At 41.6% G+C, this 24,869-nt stretch overlaps 1 protein-coding gene across 1 annotated transcript in view; it reads left to right on the top strand.

The window, feature by feature from the left end:
- LOC126486749 (zinc finger protein 383) overlaps window positions 1-8,030 on the top strand; it is a 22,609-nt gene extending 14,579 nt beyond the window's left edge. Inside the window, exons 3-5 of the mRNA XM_050119204.1 lie at window positions 3,871-3,997; window positions 4,258-4,353; window positions 5,870-8,030. Of these exons, the coding sequence (XP_049975161.1) occupies window positions 3,871-3,997; window positions 4,258-4,353; window positions 5,870-7,053 (1,407 nt within the window). The 3' untranslated portion in view covers window positions 7,054-8,030. The remainder of the gene's footprint in view (window positions 1-3,870; window positions 3,998-4,257; window positions 4,354-5,869) is intronic.
- The last annotated feature ends 16,839 nt before the right edge of the window (window positions 8,031-24,869 follow it).

Below are 24,869 nucleotides of genomic sequence, written 5' to 3' on the forward strand. Positions count from 1 at the left end.
TAGCTTTTGCATAAAAAAAAGCAAACTCGATATGGAGTTTTTTCTGCCCGTCATCTTCTCTGAACTAGATCAGTGCTGCCAGGAGCAGATGTGTCTTTCTGTCATGAAAAACCTTAGGTTATTAAAAATATTAAATGCCGCCGGGCGGTGGTGGTGCATGCCTTTAATCCCAGCACTCGGGAGGCAGAGGCAGGTGGATCTCTGTGAGTTCGAGACCAGCCTGGTCTACAAGAGCTAGTTCCAGGACAGGCTCCAAAATCACAGAGAAACCCTGTCTCAAAAAAAAATATTAAATGCCATATTCTGTACATCTTTGAAGACTATCTAACTATATCTGTGTATGACCTTGAAAACATACCTAACATGACTTTAAGTTTGACTATTATAGACGACATACTATTAATCTGTATTTTTTAATTATACATTTAAAATGAGCTTCATAAGAACAGTACTTCAAACAAGAGTAGAAATATACACACAGTATAACAAAATTAACTTTAAAATGTTATCAATAAACTAAAATCTATACCAATGTAAAATATTCAAGATTAAAAATTGTTTTTGGATTAAAGTAGATTCAATAATCTACCCTTTTATCCTATCATCTCTATATTTCCTCTTTTCTTTTTATAAGGAGATCTCTGAATCTAATCTCCTTTGTTCAGCTTTTTTCCTGACCATTACCAATAAGTTGTAACCTGTGGGGGCCGAAATATGCAGGCCCATATTCTTTTTTTTATGGTTAATAAAAGGGTTATTTATTAAAAGGGAAAAACTTACAGATCACCATTCTAGACAACAGCCTCCTGCACAACCAGGAACAGAGTCTAGCAGCCAGAAATGGAGGTGGAAGCAAGAGAGGAGCAGGCCCATATTCTACATTGTTTGGTGATCAGAGAATCTGAGCGACTTAGAAGGCACAATTTACACAACAATAACCAGCCCCCCTTAAATGATAATATCTATAACCCATTTTTTGAGAATGTAGGCATAGTTTTCTAGCTATTTCCTGTTGACTGGGGGCACTGACATCTTCCAGGGAACCTTGAGAAAATCAGGATAATTGTTAAGTCCTGGCTGTAGTGTTCTGTAAGGCTGGATCATCTCATACAGCAGACTGGAAGCTGTTCTGGATGCTGGATTACCTGGGCCATCATTTTTATTGGTGTCTGGTCCCCTTGCTCTGAATAACCTTTTAAAAGTAATATACATATCTGTATTAGTACGAGTGTAGATTGTGCATTGTACACAAGTCAGTTAAAGATGATTTTTTTTGTTATGTGTTTGAGCAGGTAAAATATGCACCATGTATCTTGTAGTTCTTTTAGGTTTATTTTTTTATGGTAAAGTACACATCTAAACAGGAAGCTTCCCTAGAGAAAAAGGAATAGTTCATAATAAAAATAACTGGGGCAAGCCTTTAATCCTAGTTCTTGGGATGCAGAGGCAGACAGATCTCTGTGAGTTCAATACCTGCCTGGTCTACATGACAAGTTCTAGGCCAACCAAGCTACCTAGTGAGACCCTGTCTCAAGTAAAATAAATAAAATGCAATGTCATATAAAGTATAGTGTACTCAAATTTTTCTTTGGGCTGCCAGCTCACAAATAGCATGGAAACTTATTATTAATTATGAAAGCTTGGCCTTAGCATAGGCTTGTTCTCAACTAGCTCTTATAACCAAACCATCTCTATCCATCTCCATTCTGCCGTGTGGCATTACCTCTCTTGTATCCTGCACCTTCTGTTTCCTCTCCACGTCTTACTGACAAATCCACATTCCTAGATTTCTTCTCCCAGTTTCTCTCTCTCTGCCCACAAGTCCCTCCAATTCTCTCCTGCCTAGCTATTGGCCGTTTAGCTCTTTATTATACCAATCAGAAGGCATCTTAGACAGACACATCTTTACGGTATAAACGAATATTCCACAACAGTATAAGTAGTATTTGTTCCATATTCCCACTAAGGACAATTCCAACGAGGAAATTAGAGTTAGTTATTATCTGACTGCTTTAAGCATTCATTCTAAGACTGGTACAGTTTCTAGGGTATTCCTTTCCTTACCCAGCCTTATTTTAGGCATTCATTGTAAGACTGGTACAGTTTCTAGGTTATTCCTTTTCCTTACCCAGCCTTTCTTTAAGCATTCATTGTAAGACTGGTATAGTTTCTAGGGTATTCCTTTCCTTACCCAGCCTTACTTTCTCAGGGCCTCCCCTGTGTAGCAAGTCTTTATGCCACCAACTCCCAAATAATGACACAAAGACTTATTAATTATGAAAGCTTAGACTTGTTTCTAGTTAGCTCTTACAACTGAAATTAACCCGTTTCTATTAATCTATGTGTTAACACATGGCTTGTGGCTTTTACCTCTCCTTGTGCATGTCCTGCTCCCTCTGCATCCAGCTGGTGACTCCACCTTTCTTCTCCCTCTAGTCCTTTCTGGCCCCAGAAGTCCCACCTAACCTCTTCCTGCCTAGCTGTTGGCCATTCAGCTCTTTATTAACCCAATCACAGCGACACATCCTCACACAGAGTAAAGGAATATTCTGAAACACCCCTGCCTCTAGAGCAGCCTTGAGGAAGACTGGCGGTATCCTGCAGTACTTCCCACCATGGCTGAAGGAATGATGGTCTTACTCCCTGACGTTCCAACCTTCCTCACGAGAGATAGGTGCAGTGCTGTGAATTCCTGACCTCCAGCCACTCAGGAGCTGCACTTGCTTTCCTTGTGCTGTGCTGACATTTGTGGCTGATAAAGATTACTGCGCAAGTCTTGGTTCCCTGTTGACTCTCATGCTAATCCTGCATCACCACTCAGTACCTCTGATTTTCAAACAACATTAATATTTTCATTCAGCAAATGACTGTTCATCTTGTATTGACCTTTTTCCAGGCACTGTGATGGACAGGAAACGGTGTACTGAGGGAAGTGAAAGTAGAATTATAGAATGAGCTTGTCCTTCCTAGTCTGTGACTTGTTGAGGTGGCAATGAGTCACTTAGCTTGCAAGACACATGGAGAAGCCAAAATCATGTCTACAAACTAGTATTTTGCAGTGAGAGAATGGGAAATGGGGTCGGTACTTCTGAGTGTTGAAAGATGTCCTAACTTATGGGGCCTATGGAATCATTAGTAGCTGATACAGACCTTTGAGACTCTAAGTATTTAAAAACATGTTTAGTTGAAATCCAATGGGAACTGTGGGTCACGCTGATTTTTGGTTTTTGGTTTTTCAAGACAGGGTTTCTCTGTGGAACAGCCTTAGCTGTCCTGGAACTGGCTCTGTAGACCAGGCTGGCCTCAAACTCACAGAGATCCTCCTGCCTCTGCCTCCCGAGTGCTGGGATTAAAGGAGTGCACCCTCACAACCTGGTCATGCTGACTATCTATATGAATCATTCATTTTATTTATCTCAGAAATAAGAACAAGTATGATAGTGGATGGTTTTAATCAGTCTCATCAGTGTATATAAGCTGTTGAGATTGTAAATCAGAAATCAAAACATTTAGTCACCAGAAAAATAACTTGTATTAGTAAGAAATGATTTTTTTTTCTTGGTGCTGGGGATTGAAACCAGGACTCTACCAGTGACTACTCCCTAGTCCTGATGTTTTGAGACTTTATCTCACTATATAACCCAGGCTGACAACTCAAAGTACTCTTGTCTCAGCCTCTCTGGTGCTGGCATTATGGCATGCATCAGCATGCTTGGCTTTGTCATCTGTTTCTGAATGAACAGAGAATCCAGAGGTACTGGTTCTTGACATCAGAGCAATGGCTCATTCGCTGAACCCCACAGCACAAGCACCAGAGTTTCAGGAGGAGTTTTTGTATTATACAGCTAGGGTGTGCATTTATTGTTTCAGAAATCGATGGTATTCAGCGACGTGTCCCTGGACTTCTCTCAGGAGGAGTGGGAGTGCCTGGGCCCTGCTCAGAGGGACTTGTACAGAGATGTGATGCTGGAGAACTACAGCAAACTGCTTTCCGTGGGTAAGAGCACCCGTACCAACCACTCAGCGAGTTTCTCAGCTGCTTTCCAACTTTGCCACCTGAATTCCTGCTCCTTGTTTGCACATGGTTTCAGCTGGGCTGAAAAAGAAGCCCAGGAAACAGGCCGCTCCCGTGGGCCGTGGCTGAAGCTTCATCTGCGTCTCTGGCTGCTCCTGTCATGGCATCTCTTGCTTGGTGATCGAGGGATTGGATCTGTTTCCCACAGCATAACGATGTCCCATATCTTTTCTTGTGAGCAGGACTTCACGTTCCCAAGCCTCAGGTGATCTCTTTATTGGAGCAAGGCAAAGAGCCCTGGATGATTGGCAAAGAGCTTACAAGAGGCCTGTGCTCAGGTGAGTGAGAAGGAAACACTCAGCAGTGCAGAGCCTGGGGATACCTCGCTGCGGTCGAGAAAACAGCACCTGGGACATTTATTTTGAAAGCTTCTGCCAAGAAAGCTAGGTCTAGTGAGAAAACCAAGTTCTTTAAAAAAAAATTGTTTTTAGTTGCATATATTTATTTGTTTGTTGTATGAGGTTAGTGTGTGGAGATCAAAGGACAACTTACTGGAGTTGGCTCTCTGCCCATCATGTAGGTCCTGGGATCAGACTCGGTCATCCAGCTTGTCGTCGTTTTTACGTAACTGACACCTTAGTCTTTCCTCCATCCAGAGGTCCAGTAGCTAAACCCCAGCCTTCTAATAAACCAATGTGTGGTGTGTGTGCAGATGTGCACTGCTGCCCGCAGAGGGCAGAAGAGTTCATACATCTGGAACTACAGTCACAGGCGGTGTGAGCTGCCCTGTGGATACTGGGAACCGAGCTGCCAGACTTAACCACCAGCCTGTCCTTCCAGAACCAGCCATGAGGCTCTCTGAGACCTATTAGTGAACACCCTCAGTAGCAGTACAAAGATTTGAAGCCCTGTGGCAGAAATCAGGACAAAGACCAACATGCTAATGTGTGTTTATCATCCTGACTGTAGGCAGACTTCTCTGTCCCGTCTGCCAGCTCACGAGTAACCACCCAGAGACTTATTACTTATGAAAGCTCACCAATAGCTTAGACTTGTTTCTAACTAGTTCTTCTAACTTAAACTAGCCCAGTTCTGTTCATCTACTTCTTTTATGTGGCTTGATCACCTTTACTTTGTAAATGCCCAGGCTGCTTGCTCTGCACCCCTGGCGTCTCCTCCCTTCTTCCTCCTGGTGTCCTCTGCCCCCCAGTTCCTGCCTAGCTATTGGCCATTCAGCTTTTTATTAAACCAATCAGAGTGGCACATCTTCACAGTGTACAAAAAGATTATTCCACAATATTTCCCCGTTTTTTAATCTAAATTGATTGAGGCAAGATAATCCCAGAATCAGCTAGTTCCATAGTAAGACCATCTCAGGGACATTCCTTTAATCCTAGGCTTGGGAGGCAGAGGATCTCTGAGTTCAAGGCCAGCCAGAGCTAGATCATGAGACCTTGCTTTATTATCTAAACCCAAAACAAATGAAAGACCAAATTTATTATGCCACAAAATATCCAGGAATTTGCCATGGATATAGATAAATATATAGTATAAAATATATATATATACTGTCTCTAAAATACTTATATTATGATTCATAACAGTAGCAAAAGTATAGTTATGAAACAACAATGCAAATAACTATGGTTGGGGGCACCACAACAAGAACTGTATTAAAGTTGCAGCGTTATGAAGACTGAGAAGCACTGTACGAGACAGATCTTAAGCGCCTATGATAACCACCTCGAGACAGTAGATTCACTTTAGTTTTAGTTTTTCCCATTTCCATTATAAAAGTTTTAAGTTTCTCCAAATAGGAAGGGAAGAGAACATTTTCTACTTTTTGCCTTTCAGCTCTAGAGTCCATGTGTGAAAGCAAGTTATTATCTCTGAAGAAGGAAGTTTATGAAATAGAGTCGTGCCAGAGGGAGCTAATGGGACTTAAGAAGCATGGCCTCGAGTACTCCAGTTTTAGAGACGTTCTGGAATGTGGAAGCCAATTGCAATATCAAAGTGACCATTTAAGCCAAGAAATACTCAGTCGTGAGTACATGCCCACATTTGTTCAACAGACTTTCCTTACCCTACAACAGATTGTTAATAATGGTGAGAAGCCCTATGAGTGTAAGAAATGTAGGAAGGTCTTTACGCAGAACTCACAGTTCATGCAACATCAGAGACTTCATATTGGTGAAAAGTCCTACGAATGTAAGGAGTGTGGGAAATTCTTCAGTTGTGGTTCGCATGTCACTCGTCATCTGAAAATTCACACTGGTGAGAAACCATTTGAGTGTAAGGACTGTGGGAAGGCCTTCAGTTGTAGCTCATACCTTTCTCAGCACCAGAGGATACACACTGGTAAGAAACCTTACGAGTGTAAGGACTGTGGAAAAGCCTTTAGCTATTGTTCAAATCTTATCGACCATCAGCGAATTCACACTGGTGAGAAGCCTTATGCATGCAAAGTGTGTGGGAAAGCTTTTACAAAGAGCTCACAACTTTTCCAACACGTGCGAGTTCACACAGGTGAGAAGCCTTATGAATGCAAGGAATGTGGCAAAGCCTTTACTCAGAGCTCAAAGCTCGTTCAGCACCAGAGAACCCACACTGGGGAGAAACCCTATGAGTGCAAGGAGTGTGGGAAGGCCTTTAGTAGTGGCTCGGCGCTTACAAACCACCAGAGAATCCACACCGGGGAGAAACCCTACGAGTGTAAGGAGTGTGGGAAGGCCTTCACTCAGAGCTCACAGCTTCGGCAGCATCAAAGAATCCATGCTGGTGAGAAGCCCTTCGAGTGCCTTGAATGTGGGAAGGCCTTTACCCAAAACTCACAGCTTTTTCAGCACCAGAGAGTCCACTCAGATGAAAAACCTTATGAATGTAAGAAATGTGGCAAGGCTTTTAATAAATGCTCAAACCTTACCCGCCATCTGAGAATTCATAGTGGAGACAAGCCCTTTAGCTGTAAGGAATGTGGGAAGACATTCAGTAATGACTCAGACCTTGTTCGCCATCAGGAAATTCACGCTAATGAATAATAAAAATTCATATTTGAGAGTTACTTTCTTGATGCGGTTGATTAGGTATTTATATTTTTAATCATAACTGTAGGTTAGGGATTCCGAGTCTGCGTTTGCTCTCTTCTCCCACCCCAGTGCTAGGTGCCTAATCGCCCTTTATTTCTCCATTGCTGGGCTTTGTAGTACCGTTGTTTATATTTTCTTACAGTTTTAGGACTGTCTTTTATCATCTTCTAAACTGTTTTTGATGTTTGCACTAATATCACAGTGTTTTAATTGTGTAATCTGTAGTGATTTTAAGTTCCTTATAGAATTCCAGTGTTGATTTGAGGCATGTCAGTCTTTTTGCTATATTTCATGAGCTTTATTTTTATTGTAAGTGGAAAAAAAAATGAGAAAACTAGAAAATCCAAAGCTGAAACATCAAAATGAACTGCTATATTGATTGTAGACGACGATTGTCAGTTTGGTGGAACTAATTCTGCTGGACTTTATTTTCTAAAAGCCATGTAGTTATGGTATTTGTGTTCTTCCTTTATCTGCTTTTATCATGCTAGAAACATTATAACAATTGCTTTTCCAGCAATGAAACGTATCTTTTAAATGGCTATTATTCATGTTATGGTTGCTTCTAAATTTTTGCATTTATAAAAGAAGTCTCCATTAATATGACCCCAAACTTATGTTTGGATGTTTGATGTTTTATTTCTCTGAAAATCAAAAGCATTTCTTTTAATGCTGAGTTTATTCCCCTTTTCTTCTTGTATGCCATGCTCTTTCTTCCTTTCCATTAGCCCTAATCCTAATGCCATGGCAGAAAGTGTTAGCAAAGTGTTATTTTCTCACACATGGTGAGCACTCGTTCTTTATCTTACATGTGCGGTCGTGGACATGCCGTGGTTTGCTGCGAGGACTCGAACTCGTAACTATAAAGACTGCACATCTACTCCTAGCATACAGTATAGGTCTAATAAAAGGTTTCTCTGTTATCATTAGCATACTGTGTCATAATTTTCTTTATGATTTCTGGAAGGTGTGTGTGTGTGTGTGTGTGTGTGTGTGTGTGTGTAGAGCTGGGGATAGACACCAGGGCCTTATATGTGCTAGGCAAGCAGCCACTCACTCATGAATTCTAGGCAAGTGTTTTATTGTTAGCCCACTTCTTCTAGCTTCTGGAATGTACTTTTTTGGTTATTTTGAGATGTGGTTTCTCTGTGTAACAATCCTAGCTGCCCTAGAACTCGCTTTGTAGACCAGGCTGGTCTCAAACTCGCTGAGATCTGCCTGCTTATACCTCCCAAGTGCTGGTATTAAAGGTGTGCACCACCACCACCTAACCTTGGGATGTACTTTTAACTGCCATTTACCTTTATCAAAACTGGAGGATTTGTGATAGAAAAATAAATAGTTATACGAAATAAAGCCTTTCCTCTACTACTTATTGAATTACAAGCGGGAAACAGTTGTGTGGTAGTCTTTATTTAGACTTAGTTCCCATTCATATTCTCTCTCTCTCTCTCTCTCTCTCTCTCTCTCTGGGACAATTTTACTTTGTAGCTGTGGCTGGTCTGGAACTCACTATGTAGACCAGGCTATCCTGGAAAACAAAGATCTGCCTGCTTCTGCCGCCTAAGTGCTGGAATTAAAAATGTGGGCGCTACAGCCAGCTTCAGACTTAATTCTTAATGTTGTTCAAATGATGTCAGTCTGAAATTCTGGAAGGTTTTGGCGGGTAGTTGAAGTCACAGCTGTCAAAACAGCAGGAAGAGATGACATTGTTTTTCTTTATTGCCCCAAAGCAGAAAACATACAAGTATTGTGTGGCGGTATTCCTGGGGGAGGCCTGAGCAAGCTTCTATTCACCTTTGATAGGGAACCAGTGACAGCCAAAGTGAGGATGTTCCCGAGGTCGTGGTGAACCAGAGTGTTACTGGAGTTGCATGCAGGAGCGTGAGGGAGGGGTATTAGCGATAAGAGCAGAAGTGATTCAGAGATAGCCGCATCCCAAGAAGCCCATCCTGGGATGGGTGAACCTCTGGAACATTTCCTCTTCCAGGCTGCTCAGTTAAGGTCCGTCCTTACTGCTTGTATAAGCTTGGAAAAGGAGGGACCTGATGAGTCTACTCAGTTTCAGGGATTTCTTAAAAGTTTTTGGGTTGTGTACTTCCTGATTTGTAAGGAGCATTCCTGCACAGAAGAATATTTCACCTCCCTATAGAACATCCTCCAAGATGGAATGTCTTAGCTCAAAAGATGCTGCTTTGCAGCAAGTCGTATTCTTCGACAAGAATGGGAGGGCACAGAGATGATTAAATATCTGGGTATTAAAATAATTTTATTTTGGACACAAGTTAAAGAAATGAATCCCTATAGAAGTGTTAATCTAATCTTATTAATAAAAACTGGAGTTTCAGTTTCTGAAAGGTAACTGAATGTTTCTGAAAAGGTAGTACCTTCCTCTTCTGTTCATCCAAAAGGGCCAAGATTGTGTCTTAGCCCTGCCTGGCCACTTCCTGTCCTCTCTTTACAGTCCTCCAAACCTCTATGGTCAGCTAGTGACTGGCTCTGCCCTCTAACTCCAAGCGAGCTTTATTTGTCAAAACACAAAGAAAATATCACACAACACCCTATTCTACATCTTGTCCCATAATATAGGGGATTGGAGGAGGAAGATGTAGTTATATAAAATGTGATTAGATGGTTATGGTGGCTCATACCTGTTAGTGCCTAGAGATGCTGATGGAGGCTGATTGAGAGCTTGATATCATGATGGTCTGTGTACCAAGTCCCTGTCTCCAATAACATGATTTTAAAGAAATTTTTCAGAATACTCAACATTTCCACCTTGTCCTGCCAGCTTTAGGACTTTGGAATTGGTGAATCCAGTTGACCCTGTTTACTTAAAATGGAATTCATATGCACACATCCAGGACCTAGAAGGACATGTCCAAGTGAACTGCTGCTGACTGGAGATTACTCTCTGCTTGGTTTTGCTTTCTATAGTACAGGTAGTTACTTTTCTAAAAGTTCACTTAAGGGGCTGGAGAGATTGCTCAGCAGTTAAAAGCACTTGCTGCTCTTCCAGAGAACTTAGGTTTGGTTCCCAGCACCCACAAGACAGTTTCAGGGACCCAGTAACACCTGGTGCATAAACATACAAGGCAGCCAAAACACCCAGACACATAAATAAAAATTAAGACCTCACTTAAAACAGAACCCAACTTTGAAGATGCGGCAATTGAAACCTCACACTCACCCCTTAAATGCAAGCCCTGAAACAAACCACCCAAAGCAGTAACACGGACTGAAATAGTCACCCTAAGACAACCGGGTGGTGGTGGTTCACACCTTTAATCCCAGCACTCAGGAGGCAGAGGCTGGAGATCTGAGCTCTGAGTCTACAGAGTGAGTTCCAGGGCAGCTCAGAGAAACCTTGTCTGGGGAGAGAGGAGGGAACAAAAACAAAAAACAACCAAGTAAATAAGAGAGTCACCCCATACACCCGCTGTGACTTGCAGTTTGGCAGGACACACTCAAAGTTGTCAAGCAACAGCCCACCATCAGAGGATGTGATTTCAAATTCAGAAGCTCAGTAAACGGACAGGCTACCCCCGTTGATGCGCACGCGCAATGGTGTGCAGCCATGGTCATGCACAAAAAGCACACACAGACATTCAATCACTGTCACCCCCACGCTGAACCTTACATCGTCTCACACAAACCCACCCACACCAGGGAACTCGCCTGGAGCGGCTAACAGGTCCCGGCGCTCGCACTAGCCGAGCATCTTGAAGCGCCTGAATAAAGTGGAAAGGGTTGCGCAGCAAAGAACTCTGGGGCTGGTAGTTCTGGGGGTCCAGAAGGAGCCTCTAGCTGAGAATATCTGATGCGCGGTCGCCTGTCGAGCCTCGCCCTCTGGCTGGGCCCGCTGTGACGTCACGGGCCTGGGTCACAGAGTCCTTTTGTTGGCCTGTGGGGCGGGGAGGTGAGGGCCAGTGGAGATGGACCCGGTGGACACCGCGAGACGGTGTGTGTGTACCTGGGGACACCGTGAGATGGTGTGTGTGTGTGTGTGTGTGTGTGTGTGTGTGTGTGTGTGTGGTTTTTCGAGACAAGGTTTCTTTGTAGCCTGTCCTGGAACTAGCTTTTGTAGACCAGGCTGACCTCGAACTCACAGAAATCTGCCTGCCTCTGCCTTCCGAGTGCTGGGATAAAAGGTGTGTGCCATCACCGCCTGGCTTAGCCTGCAGCTCTTTATTTAGAGGTGAGTTCTTGTGAAGTTTACCACATCCACTTGTTACGCTAACGGAGATGAGAAAGACCAGCTATTAAATTATACAGCTTTTGGACCTTAGAAGTTAGAACTGGCAGCTGGAGAGACAGCTCAGTGGGTAAGAGCATTTGTTCTTACAGAGCATCCAGGCTTACTCCCCCATGGCGCTCAAAACGTAAACTCCAGTCCTAGCGCACCCAGGCAGCCCTCTTCTGGTCTTGGGCGCTGCGTGGATATTATGCACAGGTACGCATGAAGGCAAAACATCCACACACAGAAGGTTCTTTAAACTTCTTGACTAACAATTTTAGGAATTAGTACAATTTAAGTATGCGAGGCTTGAATGAAGCTAACACGAGCAACATGAAAAATGTCGCTGTGAACATTACAGGTTACACAGTGTGGCGTATATCCGTTGATACAGTCATTTCTGAGCACCTACAGTATTGCTGGCGTTGTGCTCGCCCCGAAATACATCAGGGAGCCAGACAAACTCTAGCTAGCTGTCTTAGGTCTTGCAGTCCTGTGTGGGGAGACAAGAAATAAAATGTGTGGGGTAAATGGTAAGAATAACAATCAAGATCAGGACTGAGGCTAGAGAAATGGCTAGGCAGTTTATGAGCCCTTGTCTCTTCTCCAGAGGACCTGGGTTGGGTTCCCAACATCCATGTCGGGTGGCTCACAGGATTCCAGCTTCAGAGGGATCTTATGCCCACTTCTGGCCTCTGTGCGCACCTACACATATGTGCCAGAGAAACAGACACATGAATACATACACGTTACTAAAAGTACTAAAATTTGCAAACTACAACAAAGATCAGGCTATAATTTCTCTCTGTGTAGCCTTGGCTGTCATGGACCCACTCTGTAGACCAGGCTGGCCTCAAAATCACAGCAATCTGCCTTCCTCTGCCTCCCGAGTGCTGGGATTAAAGGCGTGCGCCAACCACTGTCTGGCTGATTTCCTATCCCTTTTATTGACCTGTCTTGTTCCTATCTTTTCCTTGTTTAATAACTATAAGATCTTTGCCATGTTAATTTGGACTACTATCCCATGCTGTCTGGCAAAATTTTCTGTGCTGATGGTAATAATATTCGCTTTCCCTATCCTGCACAGTAACTGATAACAACACTTGGCTTCGGGATACTTGAATTGTTCATAGGGATAAAAGGACTAAATAATTTAATTTCAGATAATTTAAATTTGTCATGGGGCTGGAGACGTTGCTCAGAGGTCAAGAGCACTGTTTGCTCTTCCAGAGGACCCAGGTTTGATTCCCAGCACCCACATTGCTACTAATAACTGTCTGTAACTCCAATTCTCAAAGACCTCGCACCTGTTTTTGGCCTCTGTGAACACTGCATATAAATATGTGGTACATAAACATTTATACAGACAAAACACATAAAAACAAACAGCCATAAAATAATAAAAAATTAAGTTGTTACACACAGTGACTAGTATATTGAATAGCATAGTTCTAAATATTTTCCCCCTCAATATGTAGCCTCGACTGGCCTAAGACTCATTGTGTAAACCAAGCTAGCCTCAAGATGACTGAGATCCAACTGCTCCTGTGTTGTAGAATATTATTTTAAGATGTATTACATTTGTTTATGCTGTGGAACATTTGTTTTAATGAAGCAAAGATGTGTTGCTTCTTTTATGAAGCATTTGCCTAACTGTGAAGCTGTGATTCTTTGCCTGTCTAAAAGGCCTGATGGAGGCCAGGGGGTGGTGGCATAAGCCTTTAATCCCAGCACTCGGGAGGCAGAGGCAGGCAGACCTCTGGGAGTTCAAGGCCAGCCTGGTCTACAAGAGCTAGTTCCGGGATGGGCACCAAAGCTACAGAGAAACCCTGTCTCGAAAATCCAAAAAATAAATAAATAAAATAAAATAATAAAAAAATAAAATAAAAGGCCTGATGGTCCATTAAAGAGCTGAACGGTCAATAGCAAAGCTGGAGAAAGAATAGACGTGGCTGCCAGGCCGAGAGAATAAATAGGAGTAGAAATCTGGACGAACGATGAAAGAGCAAGAGAAGAGGGAGAGGTGGATTATAGGGCCCGGCCACCCAGCTACACAGCTAGCCAGGGAGTAAGAATGAAACAAGGACCTTTTCCCACTCCGCAGGCTGCATTTTTGTCTTATTGACCATGTACTTGGCTTTACAGAAGCTTCTCCATTTTGGGAGGTCCCACTTACTTGATGAGCTTGGTATGAGCTCACTCATAAGTGGATACTGGCTGTAAAGCAAAGGATATCGAGCCTAGAATGCATGACCCTCAGAGAAGCTAAGTAACAAAGAGAACCCTAAGAGAAACATATATAGGTCTCCCTGGGAAGGGGAAATAGACAAGATCCCTGAGAAAACTGGGAGCATGGGGTGGGGGGAGAAGGGAGGATGGAAGGAGAGGAGGAGGAAGAAAGGGGAGGGGGCAGGAGAACTTGAGAGAATGGGATAGTTGAGATGGGGGAAGGATAGAGATGGAGAGCAAGGAAAGTTATCTTGATTGAGGGAGCCATTATGAGGCTAGCAAGAAACCTGACATTAGAGAAACTCCTGGGGATCCAAAAGGATGACCCCAGCTAAGATCCTAAGCAATAGTGGACAGGTATCTGAACTGGCCTTGCCCTGTAGTCAGACTGATGACTATCTTAAATGTCACCATAGCACCTTCATCCAGTGACTGATGGAAGCAGATGCAGAAATTCACAGCAGAGTGATGTGGGGAGGTCATTTGTCAATCTGTTGTTTCATTGGTTATTCAATAAAGAAAACTGCTTGGCCTGATAGGTCAGAAAATTATGTAGGTGGAGTAGACAGAACAGAATGTTGGGAAGAAGGGAAGTGAGCCAGACGTCATGCCTCTCCTCTCCAGGCCAGACGCAATGAAGCTCCAGCCCAAGATGGACATACACTAGAATCTTTCCCGGTAAGACACCACTTCGTGGTGCTACACAGATTATTAAAAATGGGTTAAGCAAGATATGAGAGTTAGCCAAGAAGAGGTTAGATATAATGGGCCAGACAGTGTTTAAATGAATACAATTTGTGTGTTGTTATTTTGGGTGTCAAGCTAGCCGTGTGGGAGCCGGGCAGGACAAAAAGCAGGCCTGCTAGCTCCATCTACAGCAGAGCACTGGGCTGAGCTCCCAAAGTCCAGCTGAAGAGTGGGAGGAGTGAGACTATGAGCAAAGAGGTCAAGACCATGATGGGAACACCCACTGAAACAGCTTACCTGAGCTAATGAACCAACTCCAGCCAGACAAGGAAGGAACCAGCAGAGGACCAAACTAGGCCTCTGAGTGTAGGTGGCAGTTGTATGTCTGGGGCAGATTGCGGGGCCACTGGCAGTGAGACCAGGATTATCCCTACTGCTTGTACTGGCTTTTGGGAGCCCATTCTCTCTGGCGGGCTACCTTGCTCAGCCTAGATATAGTAGAGAGAGTCTTGGACCTTCCCCAAAGCAATGTGCCTTGCGCTCTCTGAGGAGTGGATATGGGGCGGGGTGTGGGAGAAGGTAGAGGGAACAGGAGGAGTGGAGGGAGTGGAAACTGGGATTGGTATGTAAAATGAAAAAGGTAGTTTTTTTTAAAAAAATAAAAAAGAATGAAAGTGAAATATACAGAAGTAAGAAAAGGAAAAAAGCCCAGTAAGTTGGAATACCCAAGCTTCTTCCTAAGGTCCAGTGCAAAACTTACCCCAGCAGCAAGAAGTGAGGTTTTTACAATCGCCAAGCCTTTCCCTGGCACACATAAATTTCCAAGATATGCCTTTCTATGTAAGAATCCAGAAACCGCATAGTACAATTGTGCATGCCCATAAACCCAACACTCAGAAGCTAAAGGCAGTAGAATTGCTGTCAGTGTGAGTGTAAAGTATTCCTTTACACTGTGTGACTGTATGTCATTGTGATTTAATAAAGAAGCTGACTGGGCAGTAGCTGAACAGGATAAAGTAAGGTGGGGGAGCCTGTAGTACCAGCACTACAGGACAGTACATGAGCCAGGAACTAAGCTGAAGACTTATAAACACACGCACACAGACAGACAGAGACACAGGGACATGGGTCATATTGATACAAGAATGCCAACTTTATTGTGCTCCAAGGAAGCTTATATAGGGATTCTTAACTGATAGCCATGTCCCAGCTCTCGGGATCTTTCAGCTGCAGGCCTCACCAGAACCCACTCCCCTGCCATCAGGGTCTCGTGCTCAGAGCAGCTGCAGGCGCAGGTAAACAAGTTGTTTTGCTCAGTTCACTCCCGCAGGCAAAGGGTCTGAGGCAGGCAAAGAAAGTCAAGGGGCCAGGGGTCTGCAGCCTCCAACAAGAGCCCAACTGACAATGATTGGAAACAGAAGGGCAGAGTCAGAAGTCACCAGGAGATGCAGAGGGAGCAAGACAAACTGGAGGATAGGTATGGCCAAGAGATACGTGGTAATACATAGATGAATAGAAATAGGTTCATTTAAGGTGTAAAAGCTAGCTAGTAATAACTCCAAGCTAGATCAAACATTTATAATTAATATTGAGTCTCCATGTCAGTTATTTTGCAATTGGAGGGTGGGAGAGAGAAGTCTGCCTACAAATGGTATTCCAACGTGGGGCTGGAATTTCCATATAAGACATGAAAAAGCTATGAAAGGATTCTAAACACAGAAAAACAGAGTCAAACATGGCTTCTTGGTAACTGCATTTTCTCAGATAGACCCTATTTGCTAGCAACAAGCAGAGACACGGATCCTTTAAGAGATGACTTCCAAGCTCAGTGCTAATGGCAAAAAAAAAAAAAAAGGGTGTGACTCTTTTAGCAGGCCCTGATACCAAACACATACATGGGTTTTGTAAGCTGTAAACAGAGACTGCACTTCGTTTCCTGGTCACCCAGACCCAAATAATCACACTATATTGATGTGGGATGTCCTTCTGTATATGTGTGGCTTTTATTGGTTAATGAATAAAGCTTTTTGGGTCAATGGCTTAGCAGAGTAAAATCAGGCAGAAGAGAGATATTTAATAGAGAGTAGGTGGAGTCAGGGAGAAGCCCTGTAGCTGCCAAAGGAGAAAGACATGCTGAAACCTTAGGAATCTTACTGGTAGGCCACAACCTCATGGTGATAGAAATGGGTTAATTTAAGATGTAAGAGTTAGTTAAAAAGAAGTATGAGCTATTGGCCAAGCAATGCTATAATTAGTAGTTTCTCTATGATTATTAGGGTCTATAATAATTAGGGCCAGGAAATGAACGAGCAGTCTCTGGTTACACTATATTAATTACAGCACTGTTTGACCAATGGCTCAGGCATATTCCCAGATAGCTCTTACATCTTATGTTAAACCGTTTTATTAATATGTGTATTGCCACAAGGCTGTATCTTACCAGTGCATCATGTTACTGCTTTGATAGTTACATGGCATCTCCTCAACTCAGCCTACTCTTTATCTCTGTTCAGATTTCCTGCCTGGCTTTACTCTGCTAAGCCATTGGCTGAAACAGCTTTATTCATCAACCAATAAACGCAATACATATACAGAAGGACATCCCACATAAATGAGCAGTGGGTGGGGCACTACTTGGTGACAGCATGGACCCAAAAATTTTCCAGAGTTTGGGCAGTAAATGTGACTCTAGTCACCTGGTAACTGCCATGAAGCTAGGCTCTTGGGGAACTAAGAAGGTCAGAGCCAACTGCCAAAATAGAGGCAGAGGTCCTAGCCACACTGCTTAGCAGTTTAAAGGTTCATGTAGTCAGAAAAAGATTACACATATGCAATAAAAATAGATTAAGATAAAAAAAACTCTAAATGAGTTATATAGTCATGTTAGGTATGTTTTCAAGTTCATACAGATATTTTAGATAGATGATCTTCAAAACGTCAACGACCTACAGAATATGACATTGAGTATGTTTAATAACCCAGGTTCATGACAGTGAGACACCTCTCCTCCTGACAGCACCCATTTACTTTAAAAGAAAATGATGGACTTAGAAGAACCTCCATATAGAGTTTGGTTTCTTTTTTAAAATAATTTATTTTGTTTTATTTGCATTGGTTTAAGGGTGTCAGATCCCACTGGAACTAGATTTAAACAGTTGTAAGCTGTCAAGTGGGTGTTGGGGATTGAACCTGAGTCCACTGGAAGAACAGCCAGTGCTCTTAACTGCTAAGCCATCTCTCTAGTCCATAGAGTTGGATTTCTTTACGGCAAAGATAGTCATGTGGGCAAAGTAACTGACCTTGCCTCAATTGCTAACAGTATGCTCTAAAAATTGGACCAGAAGGATGCAAAAAAGACTGCCAAACTTTGCCATGACAAGGTATGACAGTCCTTCAAAATTTTCTGCTTCTCAAAAATATCTGTCAGATAGGCTAGGTCTATAGGCCAAAGTTGGACATCCCAACATTACAGAAGAACCCAGATGTCCCTGACCTTAGGTAACATTTCACCAGTCAGGAGTCTTTGATGGAGTTGAAGACTAGATAATTATATATATCTCATTACTTACGATAGAAGGTAAATTAGGTACAGAGCTTTGGATTCGTCAAGAGAGAATAGAGTATTTTCTCTAAATTTGCCAAATACAAATGGACTGGATATTGTAAAAGTAATTCTTACTTGATGACTTTTGTTGTATATAATACTACTGTGTTGAAGTTAAAACCTTCCTTTATAATTAGACAAATTAGACAAAAAGGGGAAACACTGTGTGAATGTATGTTGCTTCGATTGCTTTAACAAAGAAGCTGATTACTGTACAAAATCCTACAGCCTTTAAGTTACCTGCCTACTTGGGTGTGGCCTCTTATACTATAAATGCTGATGTAAAGCACATATTGCCTCTCTTCTTCTTCTTCTTCTTCTTCTTCTTCTTCTTCTTCTTCTTCTTCTTCTTCTTCTTCTTCTTCTTCTTCTTCTTCTTCTTCTTCTTTTTGGTTTTTCGAGACAGGGTTTCTCTGTAGCTTTGGAGCCTGTCCTGGAACTAGCTCTGTAGACCAGGCTGGCCTCGAACTCACAGAGATCTGCCTGCCTCTGCCTCCCGAGTGCTGGGATTAAAGGCATGCATCACCACCACCCAGATTGTGCAGAGAGCTGTGATCTGTGAATCTATCCCTAAATAAATAACCCTTCATTATATGCAATTCTGAGCTAATGTGGGATTTCTGTTTAGCCTCCATCTTCATTTGGTGCTTCATGTGGATCCGAACTCCACACCTACTGGGTGGATTGGTCAAAAAGGTCCAAACAATCCACAGCCCAGAAGGTCTCCCACCCCTGCCCGCTTGGCTCTCTTTCACCTACTAAGCAGTTTTTTTAAACCCCCACCACAGCAGAGGTAAGTGCGCATGGTGACTCATGCACATTCCCCACCCCACTGCCGCATTCTCTGCCACATGGCAACTTGCACAGCTTCCGGTTTGTGCTTTCCACTCCTGAGTTCTAGGCTCCTTGCTTTGTGTATGGAATTTATTTAATTGCTTGTAATTTGTCAACCAAAGCATATTTGTCAGAATTTAACCAGCACCAAGGCAGAAGACCAAAGTGGCACAGAACTGTTTGTGGCTCCTCCAGTTGAGCCGCTGCTGGTCACAACTCTGCAACCACAACACCTGCTGGACAATAAAGGTTATTACACCTAAAACAATTTACTGGACCTCACAACACAGGTAAATATTTTATTAATAAATCAATAAATTTGAAAGTTATAAAATGGCACACACATTACCAGGGAAAATTTTAGTAATCTTTTTGCTGATACTATGGATTGTATTCTGCAAGGCTTATATGGTTATTGTGATACACGTATTTATTGGATATTTTAACTCAGTTTTTTCTTTATATTATATCCTTAAGAAAATAGTTTACAGGGCCAAGAATGAGGCATTTTAGAAATGATACAGTCTTTACAGACTAATAATGAACAGCTAGCTGATAGGATTTGATACCATCAAAAATCAATATTATTGCTTAGGTAATATTATATCTTTCTGGACTCTTTGATGGAGTTAAGAATAGTTAGTTATAGTTTTCCTTAGTTATGATATAGATTATTGTAATTTTTACTTGATAACTGTTTTGTTATATATGTAATTTTGCTATGTTAAGTTAAAGCCTTCCTTTTTTGTTTAAACAGAAAAAGGGGAAATGATGGAGGAAGGTCATTGAGCAATAAAGAAACTGCTTGGCTGGCCCTGATAGGTTAAAGCATAGGTGGGAGAGTAAACAGAATAGGATGCTGGGCGGAAGAGGAAGTGAGGTCAGACTCTGCTCTGCTCCCGGAGAGACCCGACAGCTCTGCTCTCTGGAGCAGAGATGCCATGCTCAGCTCTTCCAGTTAGACCCGACAGCTCTGCTCTCTGGAGCAGAGACACCAGGCTCCGCTCTCCCAGGCAACTCCGACCCAGGATGGATGGAGGCTAGAATCTTCCCGGTAAGCGCACCTTGGGGTGCTTACACACATTATTAGAAATGGGTTAGAACAATATGTAAGAGCTAGCCAATAAGAAGCTGGAACTAGCTGGGCCAAGCGGTGTTTAAATGAATACAGTTTGTGTGTTGTTATTTCGGGCATGAGCTAGCCAAGTGGCCGGGGTGTTGGGGACACAGCCCTGCCGCTCCTTATTTCAACAGGAAAGGCAGGTTGCAAATCTGAAGATTTAAGTAAGGTGGAACAAAGCTCTTTTAATTCTATCCAAAAGGCAGAATTATATGCTATTCTCATGATACTAAGGGATTTTAATGAGCCTCTTAATATAGTTACTGATTCTCAATATGCAGAAAGAGTTGTCTTGCATATTGAAACCACTGAATTTATACCAGATGATACAGAATTGACTTCATTATTCATATAGGTTCAGGATATAATCAGGAATAGGCTTTGTACCATATACATAACACATATTTGATCCCATACACGGGTCTGTTAGGTCCTCTAGCACAAGGTAATGCAGAAATCAATTGATTATTGATTGAAAGTGTGTTGAAGGCCTCAGAATTTCATAAAAAACATCCTGTTAAAAGCAAAGGATTAAAGAAAGAGTTTACTGTTACATGGCAACAAGCTAAGAAAATTATAAAGAGATGTCCTACTTGCTATTTCTATAACCAAACACTGCTACCTGCAGGGAGTAACCTAAAGGGTACTAAAGGAATGAAATATGGCAGATGAATGTGTTCCACTTTGCAGATTTTGGGAAATTAAAATATGTACACCACACCATTGACACTTATTCAGGTTTTCAATGGGCAACTGTTTGAGCTCAGAAAAGACTGATTCAGTACTCACACATTTATTAGAAGTTATGGCCATCATGGGTATACCTGTACAAATAAAGACAGACAGTGGTCCAACATATGTCCCTAAGAAAATGAAAGGGATTTTTTTTGTTTTTGTTTTTGTTTTATCGAGACAGGGTTTCTCTGTAGCTTTGGAGCCTGTCCTGGCGCTAGCTCTTGTAGACCAGGTTGGCCTCGAACTCACAGAGATCCACCTGCCTCTGCCTCCCGAGTGCTGGGATTAAAAGCGTGCATCACCACGGCCTGGCATGAAAGGTTTTTTTGCATATTATAATATAAAGCATGTTGCAGGTATAGCAAACAATCCTACAGGTCAGGCAGTTATAGAAAGATCAAATATATAAAGGATATGTTAAACAAACAGAAAGAGATGGGAAATATTCCCAGAAATAGATTGCATAATGCCTTATTAACCTTGAATTTTCTTAATGCTAATGAGAAAGGAACAACAGCACAGAGAGACATTGGATAATAGAAAAGTCTTCTGAATTAAATCAGCGGGTGTATTTCAAGGATGTGTTGACCTCACAATGGAAGCCAGGAGATATGCTACATTTGGGAAGGGGTTTTGCTCTTGTTTCCACAGGAGAAAAAAAGTTATGGATCAAATCAAAATTAATAAAAATTTGGTTTGAAAAAGAGAAACCTCTTTAGAAAGAGAAATGGTGACTCATCCACACAGTTGACAACCATACAGGTGGTAAGGAAACCTCATAAGGATTGGGGCAGGTTCTGTTCTTGTCTTTGCAGGAAAATACTTATCTTCAGAAAGTCAAGAGACCCTGGACATCTAGATGCCTAAAGAAGAAAAGATCCTGATTGGATCACCAAACAAAGACAATTATCATTTATGAGGACAGATCATTTGAGGATAATAATCTCTGAATTTTTTTATTTTTTCAGACAAGTTTTCTCTGTAGCTTTGGAGCCTTTCCTGGAATTAGCTCTTATAGACCACGTTGGCCTCAAACTCACAAAGATCCCCCTGCCTCTGCCTCCCAAGTGCTGGGATTAAAAGCGTGCATCACTACTGCCAAGCTGAATCTTTGGATATTAACTAGAATAATAGTCATAACTCACTTAAAAAAATCAAAGCTGGCTTTGGAGGTGGCTCTGTCTTCTGAATGCAAACACATTTTTAAAATAAAAATTCAGAGTTTCTGTCTCATGTCAGGAGCCATGATATGGGACAGAAAAAAGAAAGAATTTAGAAAAATATTTAATTTTCTTCATATCTATTTTTGTCTCTATCATACCTTACATTGAATATATGTCTGTATAAATAATGTTTAAGTTTTCCACAATGAACAATGAATTTCCCTGCAGTAATCTTTGAAGTTTCCAGGAAGAAGATGGGGCCCCACAACAATGGTTCCGCCTGGTTGATATGGCATCATGGTGCTGATAGCACTACTATAAGACCTGTTTGGGGTACCAGTGGCTCAAGATGGTCCCAACTTGGTTAGCTGAAATGGTGCAATTTTTTTTACAATGTTCTGACCAGAACTCCAAACAGGAACCTCAAAAAAAAAAAAAAACCCTACCAAAAACTCAGAGACTATTTACAATTATATCAGACTACTGTCTTGAATCTTAACCATCATATTACTTTCATGGGAACCCATAGAAAGAACATCATCTCCGTGACTGCTGGAAGTAATTCTAGAAGACAACATGCCCTCTCCCAACAAAGGTTGTCCTCAGGGCTAGGGACATCATTTAGGGATTGATTATAATTGGTATAGGGTTGGGGATTGGGGGGGGAAATTATGTAGTCTCAGGTATCTCTTTAAAAAAAGTAAATTGATGGGATAATAAATTAGTGAATATATATATATATCAATATTATTTATAGGAAATTTACATTGTTATAGATTCTTATATATTGATACAAACTTAAATTATATTGAATATGTTTCTATTTTTGTTTATAATATTTGTATACCTAGGCAAAGTTATTTTGTCCTATTGTATGCATGCATGCTTCTACCCCTGCTTAAGACATTTTGTAAATTGATACAATTTTAGAATATATTTATCATATTGCAATATACATTTCTACCTCTGATCAAGGTACTCATACATTATTTACATTTTGAGGTCATTGTCCTCATTTGTTGCACAGTTGTTTAAAGATAGTTTAATATTCTAATATGAAGTCTCAGTCTTTAAGTCATATAGGCATTTAAAATTACAGGTCAATAGTCATCCATGTTTGTCATACTTATAGTTAGACTAATCAGGTTCTTTAGATATACAGAGACTGTATTCTGCATAAATAGGTGACCTTCAACCACTTCAAGGATCTGTAGAATATGGCATTTAAATAACTTAGGGCTCTGTTGACATGAGACACAATTGCTCCTGATGGCCCCAATCTATTCCCAAGAGAATGTTGAGCACTGAAGACACTCCACTTGGAGCTTGTTTTCTTCTTGGCAAAAGTGGCCTTTGAGCAAGGAACTGCCCATGCATCAGGCACTGACAAAATGCACAATGTCCAGACAGGACAAACAGGATACAAGAAAAAAGACTGTCAAATCTTGCCAAGATGTTTTGAAAATTTACCTGCCTCTGAAAGTGGTCTGTCAGTTACTCTAGGCCTTAGCTAAAGTTGGTTGTTCCAACATTGCAAATGAGACTTTGGGTGAATGCCCAGGTAGCCAGTTGTCTCTATCATTTGTTGCACATTTTGGAAGTTGCTTGATTGCACTTCCTGCTAACTCAAGTAATATTATTTCCCTTCTCGGGTCTTTGATGGGGTTGAAGACTATATAGTCATAGTTACTTTCCTCCCATTACTTGATATTTGTTCTTATTGTATATAATTTTGTATTAGACTTAGAACTCTCTTATTTTAAACAAAAAGGGAATGTACTGTAGGAAATCCTACAGCCAGTAGCCTTTAAGTTACCCACCCACTTGGGCATGGCCTCTTATACTATAAATGCTGATGTAAAGTACAAGTTCCCTCTCTCTTCCGGCTGCTGTATTTGGTTCCTGTTGCCCATTCGTGCAGAGGACTGTGATTTGTGTGTCTACACCTAAATAAATAACTATTATACTCCATTCTGAGCTAGTGTGGGATTTCTTTTAGCATCCACCTTCAGCTGATTGACCAATAGCCAAACAAGATAAGGTTAGGCAGGAGAGCCAGACTGAGAATGCTGAAAGAAGGGTGGAGTCAGGAGTTTCAAGTAGACACAGAGGGAGCAAGATATGCTGGAGGACAGGTAAAGTCATGAGCCATGTGGCAACACATAGGATAGAAATGGGTTAATTTAAATTGTAAGAGCTATTTAGTAATAAGCCTGAGATATCAGATGAGCATTTATAATTAATATTGAGTCTGCATACCAGTTATTTGGGAACTGGCAGTTGGGAAAGAAAAATCCACCTACATTGGAGGCCAGCCTCAAATGTCTTAACACTACCCACAAAACCTCTAACAGCAAGAATAAAAATAAAAACAAAAAACCAAGAATATAGACACTGAAAAAAGCTTTGTTGAGATACACTGAACTTTGCTCCTGCTGTGATCTGGGTACCAGTCCTTATCTGGCATTGTGCATAGTTCCTCTCCTCTTCAAAACTAACCCAAATGCAATTGGACTTTTCTTTTTTGAAACTGAGAGTCAAGTATTCCAAGAAATATTTTTTTGTTGTTTTTCTACTGCTTTCAACTAGGGAAAGAACTATGTAAAAGATAACAGGCTTTACAGTTTTACAGCTGGCCTCAAATGCTGTATACTGATGATTCTCATTATCCCAATTCATGTTATATAGACTCTGAGCCAGCTTGTTGTTATGATGACAAGAAGGCCTAAGAAAATCAACTGAATTGAGGGGGAAGCTATCGCCCCTTTTGAAGGCATGCCTTAGGTGACCTACTTCCTCTTACTAAGTATCAACTCCTACAGCTTCACTGTCCACTGTCAACTAGAAATCCATTAATGGGCTAAACATTTGAAGAGGTCTGAACACCAAGATCAAATCACTCGTAAATACATGTTTTGGAGTCCAAGCTCTCAACACATGAGTCTTTAAGAAAACTTCTAACCATTACAGTAAACAAAGCATCTTCAATCAGGCTTGTTTATATGAAAATTAAACAAAAATAACACACAAATGCTATTTTAAAACCAATTCTATAAGGCCACACATCCTGCACCTATTGACTTACTTTAGAAAAAGCAGGCAACTAAAGCTTTAAAGTCTTAGAACTAATTTTGACAACCAGACTTGTCAGCTCTGTAA

This window comes from Alexandromys fortis, unplaced genomic scaffold (genome assembly GCF_014885135.2).
Source record: "Alexandromys fortis isolate MF-2015 unplaced genomic scaffold, M_Fortis_MF-2015_v1.1 scaffold_140, whole genome shotgun sequence".
Lineage (NCBI taxonomy): Eukaryota > Metazoa > Chordata > Mammalia > Rodentia > Cricetidae > Alexandromys > Alexandromys fortis.